Genomic DNA, 24642 nt, shown 5'->3' with positions numbered 1-24642 from the left:
TGGGGTCCCTTCAGAAGGGTGAATGTGTCCCCTCTACATAGATACGACAGCTTTAAAGACAAATGATATTTTTATCTTTTCCGTTGAACTCCGATTCATTTGTTTGTGGTGTGGGTAGAACTGTCTGGCTAGTGCTTGTACCAAAGGGACATTTACACATTCCTAACCCAAACACTTATTCAATCCGGGAGCATTGTGAGAAACACTTGCACGTCTGAGTCTGCTTAACAGGCCTACCATTTGTCAGTTCCTACTAGAGTTTGGTGTTTTGTGCAGCCCCCCTTGGACCGCCGAAGCCCAGCTTTGACCTAGGTGCCGGGCTCCCTAGGAGGTGTTGGTGTGACCCGACCAATAGATCTGAAGACCGCAGAGGGATCACGGCAGAATGCTTAGGTCATGGTACGTGCTTAGGAAAACTTGCTAAATCAGTGCTTCAAAGCCAACATACCTTCTCATCCTGCTCCCTTCCCTTTGATTTTTGAGAAAAACTCCCTGGATATGCAGTGAGTATATATTCCCCGGGGGACCCAAAGGGTAAAGGTCATGTAACTGGGAAATAGGTAACAAGGAAGAGCTGATCCCTGTGTGGGGCAGAGCACAGTACAGATCCCAACTCTTGTCCAGCTTTGGGGTCACCCAGCAGGGATGAGGACCCTGCATGGCAGGCCTTCCCCAAAGAATCTCAGCTACTGACATGGCCACTGGCACCTACATTTCTACCATTACGAAAGTATTTCTTGAATTAAGGATCGCTGCTCTCTTTTTATGGCTCTCAATGCATTTTAATTTGCCATTTTAACCTTCTTAAGGTGTACAATTCAGTGGCATTGGTTACATTCACAATATTGTGCAACTTTCATGACTATTTCCAAATTTTCCATCACCCCAAACAGAAACTCTTTACCCATCAAACAGTAAAGATTTTTACTTTACTGTCTGTCCCTTTTCTGTCCTCCCCCATCCTGCAAACCTGGTAACTCCGACCTACTTTCTGTCTGCTTCTTGAATTTGCATCATGTAGATGGAACCATGTAGTACTTGTTTCTTATGTCTGGCTTCTTTTACTTAGCCTAACGTTTTCAGGGTTCCACTCTGTTGTGATAACACATCAGCTAGCATGTATCGGGCTCCATTCCTTTTCAGCTACATCATATCCCTTTGTAGGCATATGCCACATTTTGTTTATCCATTCATCTCTTGGTGGACATGTGTAGTGTTTCTACCTTTTGACTATTGTGAATAATGCTGCAATGAACATTGGCGTAGACATATTAGAGTTCCTGTTTTCAGTTTTTTTAAGTATATATCCAAGAGTGGAATTGCTGGCTCATATGGTAATTCTGTGTTTAACTTTTTAAAGAACTACCAAACTATTTTTCCCAGCAGCTGCCCCATTTTCCATTCCTGGCAGCAAGGCACAAGGTTTCCAAGTTCACCACATCCTCGTCAATACTTGTTACTTCCGTTTTGCTTTGTTTTGTCGTAGCCACCTTAGTAGATGTGAAATGGCATTTCATGGTAGGTTATTATTTGCATTTCCCAAATGACTAATGATGTTGAATATCTTTTCATGTGCGTTTTGGCCAGTTCTATGTCTTGTTTGGAGAAATATCTATTCAAGACCTTTGCCTGTTTTTAATTTGGATTTGTCTTTTTATTGTTAGGTTATGGGAGTTCTTAATTTATTGTGGATGATAAACCCTTAACAGATGTGATTTATAAGTATTTCTCCCATTTTGTGGATGTCTTTCCACTTGATAACGTCCTTTGATCCACAAAAGCTTTTAATGCTGATGAAGTCTATTATGTCAATTTTTATTGTTGTTGTTGCTCATGCATGTTGCTCATACTCATGTTGGTATCATATCTAAGAATCCATTGCCAAATTCAAGGTTGTGGAGATTTACTCCTATGTTTTCCTGTAAGAATTTTATGGTTTTTGCTCTTATATTTAGCATATTGTTCATTTTAAGTTAATTTTTGTATTTAAGTAGGGATCCAACTTCATTCTTTGCATGTGGAAATCCACTTGTCCTAACAACATTTGTTGAGTGTTCTTTCTCCTTTGAATGGACCAGGTGCCGTGGTCAAAAATCAGTTGATTAGAGGTGCATGGGCTTGTTTCTGGGATCTCAGCTCCAGTCCATTGGTCTATATGTTTTTCAATATGCCAAAACCATGTGGTTTTGATTACCATAGTTTTGTTATAAACTTTGAAATCAAGAAATATGAGTCCTCCATCTCTGCTCTTTTTCAAGATTGTTCTGCCCCTCTGGGGCCTCTTGCAAGTCCACATGAATTTGAAGATTGGCTTTTCCACTTCGGCAAAGAAAACTGTTAGAATTTTCATAGAGATTGTGTCGACACTGTAGATCATTTGGATAGTATTGCCCTCCCAGTAATAGCTCATGTTTTGATATCAGATGTTTGTTTAAATCTCAGTTCTGCTGCTTTACATGCTGAATATGAACTTAGGAAGATTCCTTTGCCTGTCTAGACCTGTCCCCTTGGGGCACCTGGGTGGCTTAGTGGTTGAGCGTCTGCCCCTGGCTCCGGTCATGATCCCGGGATCCGGGATTGAGTATCACTTCAGGCTCCCTGCATGGAGCCTACTTCTCCCTCTGCCTGTATCTCTGCCTCTCCCTCTGTGTCTCTCATGAATATATAGATAAAATCTTTAAAATAAATAAATAAACCTGTCCCCTTATGGGGAAAATACAGATACTGATAGGACCTAACTCTGAGGGTTATTGTAAAGATGGAAGACATAGTGTATGCAAAGTGCATGTTACTGTTCTTATCCGTGGTCTTGATAATCTGCTTTCTCAAGTAAGCACCACTCTGTAATTACCCTGGCAGATAAGATGATGCTTGACTCTTCACGTTCACGGAATAGTGAAAAAAAACAAAAAAACAAAAAAAACCAGCCTTGGAGTCAAAGCACACCTGAGTTCAAATCCTGGCACTTACTCTTCCCTAGCTTGTGATTTTGGAAAGTGTTCATTTCTGAGTGTGTGATTTGGGGAAGGGTTCACCACTCTGGGCTTCCACCTCAGAAATGGTTACAAAGCTTGATGAGACAATAGAGCATAAAATAGCCAGCACAGCTCTTGGTTTGTAGTACGTACCTTTCTGTTCCTCCCTGGTTTTTAGAAAGGATGGATCTGAAGTTTGTCTTGGGTCACTTCCACCTGTGCTGTGTCTTCGGAGCAACAGGGCAAGTTCATTTCTGCCTCAACAATGAGCCAGCAAATTGGAGGCAACTATTATATTGTCTTCCCTTTAGCACAAAGTATCCCATTCCTTTAGTTTGGGGACTGGCAAACTTTTCTGTAAAGAGCCAGGCCCTAAATATTTTAGTCTTTGAGGACCAAGAGGCAAAATCAAGGAGATGGTGTAGGTATGACAAGAGAGAAAACAAATTTTCACAGAATTTTTATTGATTAAATTCAAAATACAGTAGTGAGTACAACCTTCTGTAATATGGGTCTGCTAATAAGAAGAATGGGATTGTTTGGGAGAATGACTTTTCACTTAATTTGGATTCAAAGTGAATATTTCCTCTCGTCAAACTGATGGCAAATGTCCATCTATAAAATGACACTTAGCTTTTGGACTCTCTGCCAACAGGCAGCAGGTTAGATTCCATCTTAGGCCGTACAGAGAGCACCGACCTCCACTCTCTCTGACACGGCCCCAGCTCCAGAATCTCAACATTTTGTGGGTACTCTTCCCAAGTGCTCTCTCACTTGGGTGGCCCCCTTAAAGGATATCTGGAAGAATGGATCCTCACTTGACCCAGGTTTACCCCTCATTTGAGCACTCACTGAGCAACTGTTCTGTGTGGGACGCTCCCCTGGGCCGCTGTTACCCTGACTCCTCACTCTGCTCCCTCCCTCCTGGCGTGGGCAAAGCTGCAGCCTTGTCCAAGAGCAAACACCCAGTGTCCCAGGCCAGCCAGGACAGGGGGACAGAAAACAGATGAAGACCCAGGGTAAGAGGCAGTAAAGGGGGAGGTGGTAGATGAACCAAACACCCATTTCTTGAGTTTGTTATTCTTGCAAAATGAAAGAATAACAAGGAGCAGCTACATCAGCACAAAGGCAGAGGGAACAGTATTTGAATAGGACCCTGGAGACCCTTGACGGGCTATGAAAACTTGCTCGAGTTGCTCATATGGTGGAGCACTGAGTGTGCCAGAGGATGGCGTCCAGCATTCAAGTTCTATAATAAAGTCCGTGACCTTTGCAAAACAGCCCACTCTCTACTCCTCCCACCATGGCCAGAGGCAATGGTATCCTTTAACTTAAGCTTTTGCCAAAGCAGTAAAGCTTTGAGAACCCTCTGTTTGGAGCAATATTGGTGTTTTAAAGCCAAAAGATAAATGGGATGGGGGCACGGATGTGGGGTTTGCTCTGCTTTATGTCTCATTTCAGAGGAGAAAACTTATTAAGCAAGGCTTGCTGGGCATCATCTGGTTCCTCAAAACCTGGGTAGGGGAAATTTGATTTGTAGCCAAGAGTCCCAAAAGCATGAGTTTTCCAAGCTTTTCCTGGACCCAGACTCTGGTAGAGTAGAGCTCTCAAACTCCACTGTAATTTGTACTTTTATTTTTAGTTAATTTAGAAATGGGAGCTCAGAACTGAGCACCAAAGCTCTAATGTCAGGTCTGCCACTGTGTGACCCTGGGCAGGTCCTGTTCTTCTCTCTGGGTCTCAGTTTCCACATCTATAGAGTAAGGATGAGGTTGGGCAATGCCCAAGGTCCCAACACGCTCTCTGACTGTGTCATTCTGTGGCCTCAGATAGTGAGTGGTCCGAATGTCCCAACTGCTTGGATACTTTTTTACTGCTAAAAGTAAAGGCATGAAATATTGTCTTATATACCACGTTACAGTTTTTTAAAACCCACAGTTTTACACACCTGCCAAGGATTACATTTATCCACAAACTCATTAAGTATATATGACGTAGAAAAGAAAATTTTCCTAATCAGATGAGGGGTCTATGATATGAGAACTTTGAGGATACGGCCAACCTGCCCACTGAGGTGAATAATGAAGACAGTTCCCTGTGTTATTTGTTCTATTTCAGTGCTGATGGATTGTGGACTTAAGCTCCAGGCTGAATTTGCAGGATATCTGATTATTTTCTTCCTGTCCCCTCCCCCATGGGTTCTGGCTGCTGAATCTCACTCTTGAATTCCAAAAATAGGCTTTGGCTTTTCCTTGCTCGTGGTATTGTCCAGCTGTCACTGCCACGCACCCAGCTCATGTCATTGGGATTTGGGTACTCGGAAGGTAATTGCCACATCCCTTCCTTGTGCCAGAAGAGCTTCTCGTTCCCAGAGCCCCCTCAGAGGTGGCTAGGTTTATGAAAAGCCAAAACAAGAGACTGGAAAGGATGAACTCTTGCTCTCAAAAGGAAAGAACATTTTTGCAAGTGGCATTTTGACAACCTCTCTCAATTTAGGCCTCCCTAAATGGGCCTAATTATTGTTGTCCTACCAAATATTCGTGGCATTAAATGAACATTATCTGAGACTTAGTGATGTGGCAAGAGTGTGATTACAATGAACAGACCTGTCTTTCCTGGTGGAAATAACACCTCCACCACGTCCCCCTTTTTTTCTTGCAAGGTAGGTGGCTTGGGGATGTCACCTGCCGCCTGATGTGTGTGACCCAGGAATCTGCCCCATGTCCCTCGGCACAGGCCACCCTGCCACCTCTACACAAGACACTGCAAGTGCCAAAGGGCTGGAATCTCCCTGTCGTCTCTCCTTTTCCATTCTTCCTTTGCCATCCACCGGCACCTGCGTGCCGTTGCCGGGGCTCCTCTTTCTCCTCTTCATTTTCCCTCTGGGTCAAACCCTTACCCCATTGCTATCTGCTACTCCTGTATTCCTCATAAAAGCACCATCAACAGTAACATGTTTATAGCGCTGGCTCTGTGGCAAATACTCTTCTCAGCCTGTGACATCTGCCATTTCATTTAACCCCACAACAAACTGGCTGGTGAGTAGGGAGTGTGGGTAAAGCCTGGGCAGTGGGCTGCAGGGCCAGCACCTTCACCCCATGACTGCTCCCACTTGGCCTCATGCAGCTGCTGCCCCCAGAGCATGGACACCCATGTGTTCTCAGAAGTCGGCTCCATCAGTCCTTCTTTCAGACTGGAGCCATTACAGAAATGTGAACACTTCTGTTTTATTTTATAGCATGTGTTCTGATTGCAATCTCCCCCACTCCATTAAAATTGGAAACTTTTCCTTTCTCACAGAGATGAGTAGGATGTTTATTTATTTATTTAAGATTTATTTATTTATTCATGAGAGACACGGAGAGAGAGGCAGAGACACAGGCAGAGGGAGAAGCAGGCTCCATGCAGGGAGCCCAATGTGGGATTCAATCCTGGAACTCCAGGATCATGCCCTGGGCCGAAGGCAGGCACTAAACCGCTGAGCCATACAGAGATCTGATTAGGGTGTTTAAAAGAGGTGGTCAGACCCAGGTGAGCAAAGGCCCCATCTAAGGAGCCCAAGCTGTGGGTAGCAAATGCCTCCAGGGCCAACCCACGGGCCTGCGACTCTCAGATGCATCTTCGTCAGGGGAGGGCATCCTTTTGTTCCTGAGGTAGTTGACCTGAGCCTGAGAGGCTGTGTACTCCCGACGTGTACAGGGCGCAGGGAAGGACATGCTATGTGTCCAAGCCCATGCTTAGCATCGAGCTTTCAGAAGCATCTGGAGCTATCTGGGCACCTTCTCAGAGCCAGCGTGTCATCACCATGTGTGAGATGCCAAGCATTCCTGGAGGACGGAGCCGTCAGGAGCTCAAATGCCTCAGAATTGGGGGTGAAGGGCTAATTTATACTTGCTGACTTGTATTTCCAGACTCTCCTTATATCACACCTGTGACTTACCATGGGCTGTGGATTGTTTTAGTTATAGGAAGGAGGTCCAGACTGGCAGAGGTCAGCGAAAGACATGGCAGCAGAGGGGGCATGCCTGCCTGACACAACCTGAGCGCCTTTGACGCTGTGGCGCTGGTGGGTTTCATGAGGTCTGTGAGGTTTCTTGAACATTCTGCAAGCTGGAAAGGCCTCTGTGCTGTGTGGCCTCGTGGATCCCAATGAGGCCGTGGGAGCAAGAACCCTGTTAGCGGTAAAAAAATATTGCTGAATCTCCAAAATAGTTCAGGGAACATGTGGCATTTTTAGGGGCCTTTTATTTAGCTATAGTTTGCTTTATGCAGCATGAGTGGGCCTGATAAGTGAAGCATGAGTGGCATGTCTGTAATTAAAGTTGCAGAGGCAGCAGAAGGTTGTGGTTCGGAGCTCCAGCTCTGGAACCAGACCGCCTGGGTTCAGGTCCTGCCTCATCCACCACCTCACTGAGAGCCTACAGAGTCACGCGGAGGACCCCAGACTCTAATCTGCGTTCCCATTTCCCCATCTGTAAATGGAGGACCATAACTATGCCTGCTGGCCCTTGTAGGGTTGGTAGGACCAGCGTGGGGCAGTTCTTGTAAAGCAGTCAGAACAGCTCCTGGTGGGGCGCCTGGGTGGCTCGCTCAGCTGGTTGAGCATCTGCCTTCAGGTCGGGTCATGATCCCGGGGTCCTGGAATCAAGCCCTGCATCAGGCTCCCTGCTCAGCAAGGAGCCTGATTCTCCCTGTCCCTCTGCCTCTGCCCCTCTCCCAGCTCATTCTCTCTCTATCTCAAATGAATAAATAAGAAATTTTTTTAAAAAAGGTTCCTGACTGCACAGTGCGCAGGTTTGTTGCCCCTTCAGACTGCTACAACAGAATACCACAGACTGGGGGCTTGTAAACAGTAAGCATTTATCTCTTACAGTTCTGGAGGACCAAAGCCCAAGATCATGGCTCCAACAGATTTGGTGTCTGGTGAGGGTCCCCATCTAGGTTGCAGACGGTGGACTTCTCCCACCGTGTCCTCCCATGGGGGAGGGGGCAAGGGATCTCCCCTCTTTTATGAAGGTGTTAAGCCCATTCCTGAGGGCTCCACCTTCATGATCTAATCATGTCCCAGAGGCCTCACCTCTTAACACCATCGTATTGAGCATTCGGTTTCAACATGAGTGTGGGACACAGACATTCAGTCCATACCACTTGTTAAGGAAATAAATAGTAAATTGTGCATTCTAGTCAGGTTTTGTAAAGTTGTGCCCTATTTTCAAGGATCTCATATTGAATCCTGAGATAAGGAAGCATTTTGGGGATCCCTGGGTGGCGCAGCGGTTTAGCGCCTGCCTTTGGCCCAGGGTGCGATCCTGGAGACCCGGGATCGAATCCCACATTGGGCTCCCGGTGCATGAAGCCTGCTTCTCCCTCTGCCTGTGTCTCTGCCTCTCTCTCTCTCTCTCTGTGACTATCATAAATTAATTAATTAATTTAAAAAATTTTTTAAAAAAGGAAGCATTTTGTAGAATAAGTGGTTTATTTCTGAGATGGATTTGAACTTTCATATTCAAATTTTTCTTTTAGATAAAGTGATAGATATCATACAGTTTCTTTCTTAATATAAGAATGTTATATTTGGGGGGATGCCCGGGTGGCTCAGTGGTTGAGCATCTGCCTTCGGCTCAGGGTGTGATCCTGGGGTCCTGGGATTGAGTCCTGCATCAGGCTCCCTTCATGGAGCCTGCTTTTCCCTCTGCCTGTGTCTCTGCCTCTCTCTGTGTGTCTCTTAGAAATATATATATAAAATATTTTTTAAAATGTTAAATTTAAAAAACAGCTGATAGTTAACCTTTATCTGGTGCTGAGTAGCTCCAGCTCCCATCTGAGGTACTGTTATTGCTTATATGTATTAACTAATTTAATCTTCCTGATAACCCACTACATCAATTACTATTATATTTCCCATTTTGCAGTGAGGAGTCTGGATACAGAGGTTAAAGGGCTTGCCCAGAATCCACACAGAGGGTGCCTGACTTGACTTCTAGCTACTATTCAGATTGTGAATTCCCTATTCTAGAAGCTTCTCAAGCAGAAATATTATGACTGCCTGTGGGCTAGGTGGCAGGGACTGTTTGTAAGAGCCTGAAGCATATGATCAGGTGTACTTTCAGGGCCTTGGTTGTAGGTAGCAGAACCCGAGTCGTTCGTTCACTCAAGCAGAAAAGGCATTCATCCGTGGGTACTGCTCACAGGATCCACAGAAGGCTGAAGAATGGGTGTGAGCAGAAATTAAGAAGCCAAGGGCCCTGACCCCGGTTGGGAGGACACCATTCACTCAAGGGCCTCCACCAACTCTGCTGCTACTATGGCCCCTAGGCCCAGCCCCTGGGAACGGCAAACACCCCAGGTGCTCCTGTCTCAGCTCTAGACCCCACACTCTGGCAGGAGCATCTGCTTGGCTGTGCTTGGGTCACGTGACACACTCCTGCTTCCTTCATTCAAGGCTTTCTCACTGGCAGGCAGAGAGGCTGCTCTCCTGCTATCTAGGGTATCCCCCACACACACCAACTCCCAAAACAAAACATCAGGAGTTTTGAGGTGAGAGGAAGCCAAGATGACAAATGTCCTTTCCTTGGGGACTTCAGCTGGATGTTCCCAAGTTCCCTGATAGCCCTAGGATCCTCTGGGTCTGCTCTTTCCGAGAGCTGGTATTTTCCTGGTACCATGGCTGGTAGAACAGGGACTGAGCTCTATACCAATTAGGCTTCCAGGAAGTGTTTCTCAGTGAGTATAATGAGTATGTTAGCCTTTGGCACAACAGAAAATAAGGATGCACACTTATTTATAGCATCTAGCTTTCTGATTCAGAACAGCCTGTTTCAGCGGCTGAGCTCCTTTTGTTTATCGGGAAAACAGTTGATATTTATCATTCCTCCTAGCAAAAGGAGGAAGAAAAGCGTTTAAACATTTAAATGTTTCTGTGTATATATTTAAGTACTTAGTGGCTTTATTGCAATGAGCTGGTTACGTAGAGCTGTTAAGACAAACCTCGTTTTTGATCGTCATCTCCGTCCTTCTGCACAAACTGGCTCCTTTGCCTCACTCCAGCAATGTGATCATCATACCTGGTTCCTCCTTCCCCACCATCCCTCATCCCCCAACTCAGTTTCCAAGCACTGTTGGCTCTTCCTCATTGGTGCTCTCTCCAAAGCATCCATCCCCCCCTACTTCTTGCCAGCCCACACCCGGATCAGGTCTCCCCTCTGCCCGTCTTGCCTACTTGATCTTTTCAAGGGAGAGGCTTTCGTTTTTTATTCGCAGGATGCCTCTTAAAGGCACTATGAGGGCTTCTTAAAGGCTTCTTGTTCTTATCGGTAGAGCAGAGCCATTAAGCGGGCTTTGAGGTCAGGTTTGGATCCCAGCTCTGCCATTTAGTGTCTGTGTAAGTGAGCAGTGTAGCCAGATGTTATTAAGAAAACCAGCCCAGAGTGACTTAACCAAATAGAGAATTTATCCTCCCAGGACAGCAAGTCTGGTGGAAGGTTGCAGTCACAGCCGCCACACATCATGGCCTCAGGAACCCAGCGCTTTCTCACTTTCTGCTCAGCCATTCTAGAGAGTGGTCCTCATCCTTGAGCTCCACCGTGCCTGGCAGCCCCACCTCCAGCCCGGAGTGTGGTCCCAGGGGAGGGCACGGTGTGCACCAGCTGAGAAATCCTCCTCTTAGAGACCTCCCTGCCCTCAGCCTCACCCAGCAGCTTCTGCTGGCATCACCTTGTCCTGGATGAAGTCACATGTCCACCCCCCAGATTTTGGCTAAAGGTAGCTGCCGATCCGAGTGAGGGGCCAAGTGTTAATCTTACTTGGGATCTTGCTTGGGATCTGCAGGTGCCCATCCCATCGTATCACGAGGCATACAGGTTGTGCTTATTAACTGCTAACTGCTTCACTTTCTAATCTTCTGTGAGGGCAGGTTTTCACAGTAAACCAGCTAGCATACTATCTGGGGGAACCTTCTCTGTAAATACCACCCCGAAATTCTCTCCCACCTCCTCACACCACCTCTGTCATTTCCTGCAGTCTGTCACCCACTCTGTGGGTCCCCAGCCGCCTCCCCGCCACCCCACTCCCCCACGTGTACATCCATTAATCCCGAGACTCCCATCATCACCCCCTCCGCTCCCGGCTGGCCACGGAGCATCACTAGGGACAGCTGGCAGCCGGTACCACAGACGCTAGTGCCCGACACCCCAGCCTCCCAGGTGACCCTGACGTCAGCATTCTGCACCCTGCAGTTGTTGTTTAAAGCTTGTGTGGCCTTTTTAAAAACTCCCAGCCCTGTTGTGTGTCTCTGCTCCCATACCCACTTCATCCCATCTTTGCAGAGAGAATAGTGACTGGGTGGGACAGTCAGGAGGGGGCTCTCCTCTGCTTTCTGGAGCCTGCCTGAGACCCTATCTGTGTCTCCTTTCCTGGCTCCGAGGTAGAGATGCTTCCCAGGTCCTGCCCCAGCCGCCCTCCCTGGGAGCACTCCTCTGATGTTCTCCAACCTCTTCTGACAGTGTCAGCTGTTTTCACAAATGTGCTTTTCCCCAGGTATTTTTATTATGGTAAAATATGTATCTAACCACCTTGACCATTTTAAAGTGTGCAGTTCGGTTGGCGTTAAATATAATCACAGTGTCATGCAGCCATCAGCACTGTCCCAGCCCCAAAAGGCTTTGCCTCTTGTAAAACTGGAACTCGTTCCCCAGGGAACCCTAACTGCCCTCACCCCGGAGCCTCCCATCCTGCTCTCTGCCTCTGTGATTTTGACTGCAGTACTTCATACAAGTAGAATCATATATTTTTGACTGGCTTATTTCACTGAGCATAACATGCTCAAGGTCCATCCATGTTGTAGCACGTGTCAGAATTTCCCTCCTTTTCCATTTTAAGGCCAGATAGAGACACCTATGTGGCTCAGCTGGTCAGGGGTCCAACTCTTGATTTCGGCTCAGGTCGTGATCTCAATCTGCTTCTCTCCCCTCCCCCCAGCTCAAGTGTGTTCTCTTCCTCTCAAACTCTAAAAAAAAAATGAATCTTTTTTAAAAATGAATTTAAGACAAGATAATATTCATTGTATGCTTACATCATGTTTTGTCTGCCTGTTCATCCGTTGATGGACACCTGGGTCCCTCCTGTGTTTTTAGCTCTTGTGAATAACGCTACCATGAACCTCGATGTAGAGATACCTGTGTGGGTCCCTGCCTTTAATTCTTTGGGGTCTGTCTTTATGCCCGTACTGTGCTGTTTTGATTGTTGTAGCTTTGAGGTAAGCTTTGGAATGAGGAAATGTGAGTCCTCCAACTCTGTTCTTTTGAAGATTGTTTTGGCTATTTGGAGTCCCTTTTGTTCCATGAATTTTAGGATGGGTTTTTCTATTTCTGTAAAAAAAAAAAAAAAAAAAAAAATTGCCGTTGGGATTTTAATAAGGATTGATTGTGTTGAATCCATAGATCGCTTTGAGTAGTACTGACATTTTAACAATATTGTTTGCCAGCCCATGAACATGGGATGTGTTTCCACTTATTTATGCCTTTAATTTCTTTCAGCTCAAATGTATGTCTTTTGTTAGATATTCTCTTGAGGCCTCAGACTATCTCTAATTATCTCCAGTAAGTCACCACATAACACTTCAAGCTCACCACATTGCTTACCATAAGCTCATTAATAAAGAAACTTTTCTTCTCCATTCTCCTTTTATTCTAGAAATTTTCTCTTTCTCTCTCATAAAAACATACATCCACACATGTGCATACACAAGGGTCTTCTCTGCCATGGATTTGCTCCTAAGTATATGGGCCAAAGACTTTGAAGGCCTTCTTTAGTCCCTACACCTCACCATCTATCCGACCCTCTTCCTTGGGTGTCCTGTCTTTGCTGCTTCTAACTCAGACACATTTCTTGGTTCTGTCCCTTGGTTCTGACATCCCCTGGACCATTCTCTGTACCTTATTCCTGGTCTGTCCCCATTCTGGTTGCACAACTCTCCTCCCTCCCCACCCCCAAATGATCTTCCTCACCTCTGATGTGATCATTATGACTCTGGGCAGAAACCAGAGGCCCCTCACTGACAGAGAGTAAAATGTATTTGTAGAGTATCCGAGCAGGCACTGAGGGGACAGAGGAGTCAGGATTTCTGCCCTTGATTGTCTCCCATAGTGAGATATGGCTGGGCTGGGGCAAGAAGAGTGAAGACAGTGACTTAACATACAGTTATGAACTTGAGGGATACAGAGGAAGGAGAACCAAAGCTGGGATGGAGGAGGGAGATGGAACATGTCAGACTCCCAGCTGACATGTCAGACTCTCAGCAACGTGGGCCCAGCCTGATTCCACCCATTCCTGCCCATGTGCCCTAAGTTAGGTTTATATTGGGTCACTTGCCATCGCAGAGTCAGAGCGCACCCTGTTAACCTCCACGTCTCTGTTCACCCCCCTCTTCCAAATAATAGCTGCATTTTTTTTTCTTTCTCGTTAATCAAGGCCCAACCTAAGTAGTAGTTTTCTAGGGTGCCATTTCTGAATTCTGCGATTACTCTCCCACTCTTAGGGCACTTGGCAGTCAGGTCCTTGAGTTGCAGTTGCTTGTATACCTGCCTCTTTCTTTTGTATTGGATGAAAAACTACTTGAGGTCAAGGATTGTGTTTTAGTCAACTGTGGATGGTCCTGGCTTCTGGCAGGTCCCTCAGGAGGGGCTTGGGGAGGATTATGTTTTAAGCATTCAAGAGAAGTAGATTTGGGGATGCCTGGGTGGCTCAGTGGTTGTGTCTGCCTTCGGCTCAGGTTGTGATCCCAGGGTCCTGGGCCCAAGTCCTGCATCAGGCTCCCCATGTTCTCCTTCTGCCTGGGCCTCTGCCTCTCACTCTATCTCTCATGAATAAATAAATAAAATCTTTAAAAAAAGAGAGAGGTGGATTTTGTAGGACTTGATATGTGTAGACACAAACTCACACTTGTCCACTTGTGGCCCTGGCAGTGCTCACATGTCTGCCTTTGTTCTTCCCTCTAACCAGTGCTTGGAAAGAGCCATGAAGTTTGCCTTTGAGGAGTTCCAGCTCTGGTACCAGTTTGCTCTGTCTCTCATGGCAGCGGGAAAAGTGAGTCGCCCCTGGTGATGCACCCTCTCGGTCAGCGCTTCCTGTCTTGAGATTCCAAGGGGTGATATCATTCCTTGTAGAAATCTAAACCAACTATATGAACCTGTCCTGTGGTCATTTATAAAAGAACCATCAAATGTAATGATATGGGAGCCAGCATGGACATACCGTTGAGAAGAGAAATTCTGAAATACTTGTCTCTTTCTGGCCCTTGTAACTTTGTCATGTGAGGACAGGGCTTAAACCAAGCCTGCTTCTTCACACAGACCCTTGGCTCACTTGCAAGCATAAATGTATTCCTGGAGGGGGGGGCATCATCAGTTGTCTTTAGAGTGTATCACATCAAGTAGTGTGTGGTACTGGTTGAAACGGTGGGCCGTGGGGTCCGACTGCTGTAGTTGAGGCCTAGAGCTGTCCTCACAACTTGACCCAGGCCAGGTTAGTTAGTACCTCCATTTCCTCCTCAGCCAAGTGGTGGCATAACAGCACCTCCCTCACAGAACTGTATGGATTAATTAGGCAATACCCACGAGATGCATGGTATAGCACCCTTCATGCCGTACATATGTAATAAAGGCAGGAGCCATTGTTCTTCTTGTTAATTCAAGCCATTTAGTGATTTATCAGATCTGAGACATGAGATTATTTGGACCAAGTAGAGATGAAAATTTAGTATAGTGTGCTCTATTATATAGTTTATTTTTCATAATTAGCCTTCACTGTCTCTTTTTTTTCTTATTTTTACAAATGTTTACACAAGTAAGGAAGAAAATGAGGGTGATTCCAGGGAAGCAGCTCTGCTTGTTCTAACCACAGTTTACTCCCCTGTCACTCAAGTGTCCCAAGCTCTGGTTGTCACCATCCTTGGGTTGGGCTCAAGATTGAAAAACCTCATTAAGAGGATATCCTAACCAGAACCCCTCAGGGAAGGCCCTAGTATTTGGTTTCCTTCAAAAACTTTGAGTTTCACAGAAATAATCTCCTTTTGCCAAGTCTGCTCGTGCCGTGAAGGTACTGAAAGAGTGTATCCGTCTGAAGCCCGACGATGCCACCATCCCACTCCTCGCCGCCAAGCTGTGCATGGGCTCCCTTCACTGGGTGAGTAGGGCTGGGGCCCTGTGCTCACAGGCAGGACTGCCAGTGCTTTCCACATCCAGGCACTGAGAGAACATAGTAGCAATTCATCAGCTGCACAAAAACAAGGCTCTTCAGAGCTCTGGCCCCGAGGCCTCCCACCCATTCTAGGACCCCAAGGAATCATGTTCCCTGGATACTCCCGGTGTTCTTTGTCACGGGAATGTGCTTCCAAAGTAGAATCGATAAAATAGAATCGGAATTCGTATTCACATAAGTCTTACTGTACGCAAGGGATGTGAGACTGTACAGGTGTATGTCACCACTTGACTCGCTCCTAGCAGAGCTGAGTTTTCTATGAAGCAGTCTTCCTCTACTTGAGCTCATGTGGAAACCAACCATGCTCATCTGTCTTCCTTCACAGAGGCTTTCCTCTTCAGGTATTCTTGCTCAAATTTGAATTTGGGAATAATAGTCTGCTTTGTAACCAGCCTAGTACCTCAAAACTATACCATTTGAGTGGAATATAGAAAGACCCAGACTAACCACTGAGGTGGTGGTATGGATAATGACTACATACGATCCAGTTTTAATTTCTTTTCTTCAACTTCAATATCAAGATTAATTATAAGAAGAATTTGCTCAAAAGACCATGGTGCCTTGCTAAGGATTTTTACCATTAGGGCCCTTGCTGCCTGTTTTTTTCCATTTATTTTCACCCAGCAGGATAAAAGTAAGCCCTGTGAGAAAGTGTTCTACTTCTGCTAAATTTTACCAAGGGAAATGTGGAAGGAAGAAGACTTTTTCAAAGAGCAGGCTCTCACCTGAAACTCAGCTGCGAAGGTGTCGTGTGGTCCATGCAGGATTCAACACTTTGGTGCCTTGAGCCAGGGAACAATGCGGGCAGCCTCGAGCAGTGGGCAAGGAGCGGGCCAGACCCTTCAGTTCTGAATATGCCAGTTTCCAGCCGTTGGCTATGTCGCGCCCCTTCCAGCTCTGGCATTGTTCATGGCTATCACATAGATCTCTCTAAGGCCAAAAATAAACCGGACTCTTTTTAATTTTTTTTAAGATGAACATAACAAATCTTTCCTGTATATATTTTTCACATTTTTATTATTAAAATTTCTAAACACCACAAAAGTAGAGCATGATGAACTCCCAGGTACTCTCATCTGGCTTCAATGACATCAACATTTGCCATATTTGAAGGAACAAATCTTATCATTTGGTTTCTAGTGACTTATGCAAAAGGTCTTATTGTGGGTGTAGTTTACAGGTGTGCATTTTCTCATTGGAACCTGCTGATGTGAGGTCCATGGGCTGTGCGTTGTAAAATAAATAGATGGGAGTTCTGAATATTCTAACAGCTTGTAGGAAAGAGAATCCAAGCCTAAATGTATTCTTTTTGTCATCATTTAAAAAGGAAGGACCCAGACACAAAGAGTGTCAAGGAGTTTATTATATACATATACATGTATATGTGTATATATGTAACACATATGTATATTATGTATATAATTATAATTAGTGCATTATATTGTTGTTTTATAATAAAATTAATCATTTATTATATATTCATATATATTCATATATATATGTGTGTGTGTGTGTGTGTGTGTAATTCACTTCTGAATACCCAAAGCCTAACTACAAAACCAATTACTGAAAAATAGAGATGAAAAAGCTAGAACCCTACCAAGAATGAAAATGACTCTGGAAAAGAAGGTAAAAAGCAGTAAGGAAACCTTTGAAGGAGCAAGGCAAGGTGGGAGCCTGAGGACTGTCAGAGAGGCTCAAATACAGAAAACAGAATCACCACAGTGGAACTGGAAGATTTGGGAGTGATTTTCACAGTGACTCATCAGAAATCTGTTTTTGGCAGCAGATGCTTATGGGAACTCATGTCAGAAACTCTGCAGGTTGTTGTTGTTTTTAACTTGTCTGGTTTTTCAGCTGGAAGAGGCCGAGAAGTTTGCCAAAACCGTCGTTGATGCAGGAGAGAAAACGTCAGAGTTCAAGGCCAAAGGCTACCTAGCTCTGGGGCTCACGTACAGCCTGCAGGCCACCGACGGTGAGAGAGGTCCCACTCTATGGGAACTGGGAGCCTCAGGGCTGGGCTGCCTGAGTCTGTCCTACAGGGTCCTCACAGTCCCCTCGGAGGACTGTGGCAGGAGGCCCAAACGAGTAAGCTGGGTCTTCAGGGCGTGCCATCACATGGGGACCTGCCACCACTGCCACCCTGTGTGTCCAGAATGGGTGGGACACAGGTGCTGTGCACCAGGTGCACTGTGCTGGTGATGCCGGCTAACAGGTAAAGGGCATCCACTGTGAGGTCAAGGTGAGCAGGGCCTTGAGAGACAATCCCCTAACCCAGCCCACACCTGCACCCGCCCCAGCACTTGGCTGGGCTGCCCCTGTGGGAGTAGATGCAGGCTCTGAGGCACAGGAATGTGGGAGAGGTTAGGACCAGCCTCCTCCAGGAAGCTTCCCTCAATTCCTCAGAATGCTCCCTCTCTTTTAGTACATTTTAGTTCACAGATATGTATACATGCAGTGCAGCAGCTTTCCAAACACCCACACAGTGACATGCATTTTTGGATGTAGACACAATGTGGCGATTCTGGCTTTTAAAAAAAAAAAATCTTAATTATGTTTTGTATAATTAATGAAGTTTTCAGTTATGTGTTTGCAGGAAGTATAAATTGATAAATTATTTTCCTGAACTCTTAGTATTTCTTTTGCATGTTGTAGTTCAATATGATATGAATGCAAAAACTTTTTTTCAAAAACAAATGTGTCATTAATGAATTAGGATACAGCAGATACCTTTCAGTCACCACCCTTGCCAGCCACCTGGGGAACTTTACATGCACCCCCTCCCCATCACAGCGCCCCCCCAAGAGAAAACACTCTCCTGATTTTTTAGTATCCACTTCCCTTTTCTTTCTTTTCAGTTTTGCTATTGTTTCTTTTACAAATTACCCCAAAGCTGCCTTTCCTCTGCCCTAAAATATCAGAGAACCTTAGAGAAGTTTCGCATATCAGCTGATTTTCAATAATGGCTTTTTTGGCTAATTTTTCATGTGCACATGCTATCCTGGCAACACCCAGTGCGTTGTTTTAACTATAGTAGACTTTCAGTGCAGGATAAGTTTAAGGCCATATATTTATCCATATAGAGTCTTAGCCTGGACCCTAACCTAATTAGCCTTGTAACTTTGGGACAGTTGCCCGACCGTGTTGATCTTCATCTTGCATTCACAGCTCAGTTGGGCCACCTGAGGTTCTCTCTTGTTTAATCGCTGTTGGTGTAGGTTAGCGGTGGCCGTGGCTGCATCTGGCCCTCTGGGACAGACTTCCGCCATTCTCAGTGTGGTGGCAGGTGGGGCAGTGTTAGGGCCTCCTGGGTTCCTCCTCGATTCCAACTGTAAGTGGTTCCTCTGAGACTTTTGCTCTTGCTCCCAGTAAAAAGTGCCTCTACAGTTCCCCCAACAGACCCAGAGGGAGCCATTTCTCACATGCTCGATCCAGGGGAAATGTGGGCTCATGGCAAGATGGCCTCACACTTCTCAGCTGATCGTCTAGTATCAGTGTTGGGTCTGCCTGTTGTATCCCTTGTGTTTACATCAAGATTTTGTCCAGTGTGACTTACATGGGCCTTCTATGGCATCAAGCTAGTTCCCTTGGCCAGGATCATAGCTTCTCCACACCAGAAGGCACTCTGAAGGCCATCTGATCTGAAGCCCCACGGGGGCTTGAACCCCTTGTATGCCACCTGGTAGAAGCAGTCCTTACCCAGGAGCACATGCCTGCGCTTGAGAAAGCAGATGTTCTCCCCTCTAGAGTTCCCACCTGGCCTTTGACAACAAACCCCTATGCCTAGGGCATCAAGGTGACCAGCCAGCGCCTACTGTCCCCTTGGCAGTGATGGCTTCACAGTTGTGCTCACTGAGTGCAAGTGTCTGGGGTTGGTTTAGGCTTCATTTGCTGGCGCCTAGATAGGCCTATAGCACACAGACGCCAGAAATGTGTTGCTTTTCATCCAGTTGAATGTATAGTTTTTATGATGAGCTTTGTATTTGTCAGAAACTCTCCTGATCTTCCATGCCACTGACTAATTGAACCCTTTTCTTAGCTTCTTTGCGAGGGATGCAGGAGGTCCTACAGAGAAAGGCGCTTCTTGCATTTCAGAGGTGAGTGGGAGTTCATCTTTTCACTCGGCTGTGCATAATGACACCAAAGTATGATAAGTATAAAAAGAAGAGATATTTATAAAGATTATGTAAACAGTGTTTTCCCCCTGGGAGTCTTTCATCTCAAAGCACTGAACATACAGTATCAAAACTTGCTGCCTCACTTGTTGCCACGTAAACCTGCACCCTTACTCTGTTTTTCCATTTGGGGACATGTTATTCATTCCTAATGAAATGATTTCAGCTCTAAGAAGATGGATGTAATACTGCATGTCTAGGGAGATGATTCCTTTTATTAAAGGCAATTGTCAGCATCTAGGAGAGGGATCATTCTTTATTTTTTTATTTTTTTATTTTACATGTCACACTCCAGATTTTTATATGAAGAAATGAAAAAAGCCAGATTTTTAGGATAGTTTCTGAAATGCTATGCCAAGACAGGCCAGCAAGTCTCAGGACCCCGCACCTCTGCTGTGCTCCATAAACCTGTGATTGTCTCCCTCATTACGATTTTCATGAAATTAGGAGCGTACCTTACAATTAGATAGTGCTTGAACGCTCTTTCCTGTCCCTCCTTAAACCTGATTGTCGTTGTGCTAACAATGCAGACAGAACAAGCAGTACGTAACTGCAAGGAAGGGACTAAGATGGGCAGGAGGGAAGATAGTTGCCAGAGTCACAGAGCTGTTGCAGTCAGGAGAGAGCTGAGGTCTCTTGACCCCCGCTCAGCCTTCCTTGTATCCTCTGCCACGCTGCCCTAATTTGTTTCTTCCTGCAGGTATAATAAATCACCCAAATGAACCACTGCCTGAAAGGATAGCCCCATGATGTCAAATCTTGAATGGGTATTGATCCTGCCACCTTAAATATATCTGAATTGCATTGACCTCTTGGAATCGTATTCAAAACTTAGTAATTTACCTGAAAAATTCGTGAGGCCCTCTCAATACCTAATAACCCTCGTTCGATTTCTTTCCTTAAAACTGGGGTTGCCTGCAGATGTGTCACAGTACACGTGTCCCTGTGTTTTCATGAAATCATGATCCCTTGGCTTCAGTTACTGAGGGACTCTTGTCTGGTTTCTTTTGGTTGCCTAGCAGGCTTGCTGACAACTTCTTCGCTTTGCCAGCCCCGGACTGGTTAATGGCACAAAGTACCAGTTGACATCTGCAAACAGACCTCCTATCCCTGTGCTAAGCTTTTGTTAACGTTCTTCAGCATGGAGTGTGGAAAGCATTTCCATTTCAAATGATTTGGAGTTTTACGTCCTCCAGCCCTGGTTTATAAAACCCACACATGGATGCCTATGAAAACGGTCATCACATCTGCTTCACTTTCCTTAAATCAGCACATCTTACCAGCTCTCTAAAAACAGCCGTGGTGGTGGTCTGTCTTGAGCTGCCAGAATTTGTAACTTCATGTTATATAACAGCCATTCCATTGGCCTGAAATTCCTTTTTGTTCCTTTTTTACTTAGGTTTCAATTCAAAGAGATTTTTAGAAATACTAGTTCATTTGAGAATAAAGAGTCATAAAACCCTGCTAACCTACGTGATCGTATCGGGGAAAGCTAACCTAAATTAGGTTTGTGTGAAATAAGTAATATTTTTCGTAGGAGTCAAGTTATTTTGTTTCAAGTGCATTCATTACCTGAAACTATTCTAGTGCATCGTAGACTTTAAAAAGAAAAATCTATAAGGGAATGATTTGAAATAGATAAAAATGATTTACATTACTTCTTAAATGTAAATGGGTATTTAAAAACCACTTGGCTGAGAAGTACTTATTTGCTGTGTATTGTAAATCTTCTCCCCACAATTCTACTATGAAGTCTACTATTATTTGACAATTTTTCGTTTAAAGAGAAAACTGTGTTAACTCCAAAGGGATGAGGTTGGGGCTCCTGGCTGGCTTGGTCTGGAGCATGCACCTCTTGATCTCAGAGCCCCAAGTTGGGCATGGAGCCTACTTTAAAAAAAGAAAGGGATGGGTTTATAGTTAGAACATGTGAAAATTACCTCTTAATTATGACCAGAGTCGGAATGCAGAAAGATTTGCTCTCTAGTGGATTCACAAAGGTGATTTTTGAAGACATCTCAGGTGCATGACTGCATTTTAATGCTGAGACCCTCAGCTGTTTGCTGACTCCTACACTCAGCTCAAGCAGCTGAACCAGCAGCTCCTTTGCCTGGTACAGAAGTGTCATGAGGAAAAACAGTGTCGTCTACAGAGCTTCCTGAAGATGCACAACTCATCTGAGTGGCTACCTCTGTGGGCTCTCACATCCTCCAGAGAAAGCAAGCCTGAAAAGAGTTGAGAGCATGCTTCAGCAACTTGACCTAACCATGTGCAAAAATCTGGGCTCCTCCAAAGGAAGGGGTGACATGATATCATTCATGTTTGTCACACAAAGTGGCACAGGGTGTACAGTCTCGCTCCTTTTTTCTCCCCCTCCTAGCTTGATTTGAAGTTAATGTGGTATGTTTTGTGTACATGGAGTGGCCAACCATCCCAGTTTGTCAGGAACTGGGCAGTTCTCCAGAATGTGAGACTTTCCATATTAAAACCAGGAAAATCCTGGGCAAACTGGGACAAGTTGGTCATCTTATGGGTGTAACTAAAGGGAGGTTCCTGAGTAATAACTTTCATCAGGTTTTTTTTTTCTTAATAACACACTGATCCCATGTCCACTGTAATCAGGACTAAAGAGACCTCAAGAACTGGCCAAACAAGGCAGCAGGATGAAATGGTAGGGAGACCAGGCCTGCAGATTTCACTTCTGGTTTGAACTCTTTTGCTGGATATTCTTAGGATTCTTAATAGTAGATGCTTTATAAACTGGATTTGCTGGATTCTTAGGATTCTTAATAGTAGATGCTTTATAAACTGTAGTTATTATTGTTACAAGGTATGTGTCTTATGGGCCAAGTTCAAGTTAGTCAGTCTTCTCTGTATTCTTGGGTCAACTCTAGAGGATGTTGGAACCAGAGTCTAGGAGAGCACTGGAGTGATCTCAGTGCATTCTGAGTTTTAGCTGGGTGGCCTGAGTGGCCCATCCGTGCTTTCCAATAACAGCCTAACACACCTCTCTCAGGGCCTGCTCCCACTGCACGGTAATGGTCACTTTGGGTCTCCCCCTTTGTGGGGCTGGGGGAGCTCCTGAAGGAAAGACACTTGTATAATTTTTTCACTTCTAGCCTTCCCAAGTGGCTAGAACAGGTCCTGGCTTCACAGGAAGTATTGCATAATGTGGATGATTAGATGGATGGGTGGGTGAATGGGTGACTAGGGTGGATGGATGGATGAGTGGATGGATGGATGACTAGGGTGGATGGATGGATGACTAAGGTGGATGGATGGATGAATGGTAGATGGACAGATAGGTGGTTGGGTGGATGGATGAGTGGATGGGTGGGTGACTAGGGTAGGTAGATGGATGATGGATGAGTGGACAGATGCACAGCTGGATAGAGGGACAGATGGATGGATGAATGACTTGGGTAGATGGATGAATGGATGAGTAGGTGGGTGGTTAGATGGGCAACATCAGGGAGACAGCAGTCTGATAATCCTTTCTTTCCTCATGGGAGAGAAATTGACTTAATGGAGATGGAGGTGCTTTGACAAGGGAAGTGCTTTGTGAGCATCCCTGTGTTGACATTTTTAGGTCTCTGGGTTTCTCTTAACAGCCTCACCAGGTGCTCACTGTAGGAGATTGGAGTTATGAGGCTGCTTCAAATCCATGTACAGAGGGGCACCTGGGTGACTCAGTTAAGCATCCGACTCTTGATCCCAGCTGAAGTCTTGATCTCAGGGTCATGAGTTCAAGTTCTGCATGGGGCTCCATACCAAGTGAGGAACCTACGTTAAAAAAAAAAAAATCCGTAAGCAGAGTCTAGCAGGCTTGCAATTTTTAAGATCACTAACGTCCTTCATCTCGCCTGCATTGCTTGCTGATTTCTGCTGAGCAGGTTTTCTGTGGGCATGGCTGTGCCATGGGAAGCCCAGCTGCTAAAGCTCTTCTGCATGACTGAAGCAGGTTTTCTGGAGTCTACAACATGATCTCCTCACTGCATTTTCTCTGGCTTTCTTGGGCATTATCTTTATCTCTTTGTTTCTCTCATAGGCTAAAGTGGTCAGTTTAATTCATTAGTGGAATTATTGAAGTAAAATTTTTCAAATGTGTATGTTTAGGTTGTGTCTCCTTAGAAACCTGACAGTTGGATATCCATTATTGGTCAGGTTGGCAGTTCTTCAGTGTTTGTCCTGATACACCCCAGAAATGCTGAGATTTCTATCACTTTCCGTTCAGATTTCCTTTCACAGTGCTGTGGCTAGCAGTTAATCATTATTTGATGAGGCCAGGGTGGGGCCTTTGGTCAGGACTACCTCCACCCATTCCCTGAACTCAACAGGACATTGCCAGCATCTCCCTTGGTTGGTGTTGGGCAGAGGCAGCCATGATTTGATTTAACTTCATTTGTGGCAAATCTAAATGGGGCTGAGAAAATTAAAGCCCTGAGGAATTTTTTTTTTTTTGAGGGTTGTAGAAACATGACTTTATCAATTGTGAAAGAAGATAAGATAAAGAATGCTAAATAATTCAAAGTCTCTTCATAATTAATTTTGTATTCATTTCCCCTGAGTAATTGGGAAAGAGAGAAACCATGATGACATTCTGATCTCACTTTTTTATGAACACTGAAGGAAAAAAAATTCTTTGATGTACAAATTCATGGAAAACCAATACCTGTAAAATAATAAAAACTGGAGTCCACTGAGTAGGCCTTCAATAGAAATAAGACATTTCAAAGGGCAACACAGGTAACTGGTTTCCGCCTCTTAAACTAAGGTTGTGTCCTGAGGCAAGGTCACTAATGAAGCCTCCCCAGGAATGGGAGTTGAGGTGCTTTGCTGTTGAGATTAATAAAAGGACTGACCTCACCCCACCCCCACCACCACGTTCTTCCCCAGTCCCATACTGGACCTACCATATTTGCCTAAACAATGCCCTAATTGTTAGACTTAGTATTTTCTGGATGCCAAATACCTGGAAGGCTTTTGAGCCTTTTTCTCCACAGCAGACAGTTTCAGCAAAAGGCCTTATTACCACAGAAAGCCACCCTTGGCATGTTTGATGCAGTTGAATCCATAATGGTTTGGCTTCCTTTTTTATCTCAAATTTGTTTTCTGCTGGTAAAAGATCCTCCTTTAATCACAGAGTGTTGACAGAAGAGCACAAAGGGTTGTTTACCATCTGCCCCCCTCCCCATTTGTAATTATTCTGCCCCATGGTACCTTTTTTTTTTTTAAGA

The 24642-nt window shown here is 45.1% G+C and overlaps 1 protein-coding gene across 7 annotated transcripts in view; it reads left to right on the top strand.

Annotated features, from left to right (window-relative positions):
- Positions 1-24642, top strand: part of TTC7B (tetratricopeptide repeat domain 7B) — a 250588-nt gene that overhangs the window by 133879 nt on the left and 92067 nt on the right. For 6 of the 7 annotated variants that reach the window (XM_072839681.1, XM_072839679.1, XM_072839678.1 and 3 more), the window contains 4 exons: positions 13974-14057; positions 15051-15155; positions 17088-17205; positions 19270-19327. In XM_072839681.1, coding sequence (XP_072695782.1) covers positions 13974-14057; positions 15051-15155; positions 17088-17205; positions 19270-19327 — 365 coding nt within the window. The remainder of the gene's footprint in view (positions 1-13973; positions 14058-15050; positions 15156-17087; positions 17206-19269; positions 19328-24642) is intronic. The other variant, XM_072839676.1, reaches the window with a different exon arrangement.

This window comes from Canis lupus, chromosome 9, assembly GCF_048164855.1.
Source record: "Canis lupus baileyi chromosome 9, mCanLup2.hap1, whole genome shotgun sequence".
Lineage (NCBI taxonomy): Eukaryota > Metazoa > Chordata > Mammalia > Carnivora > Canidae > Canis > Canis lupus.
This window is presented reverse-complemented; position numbering and strand designations above follow the sequence as displayed.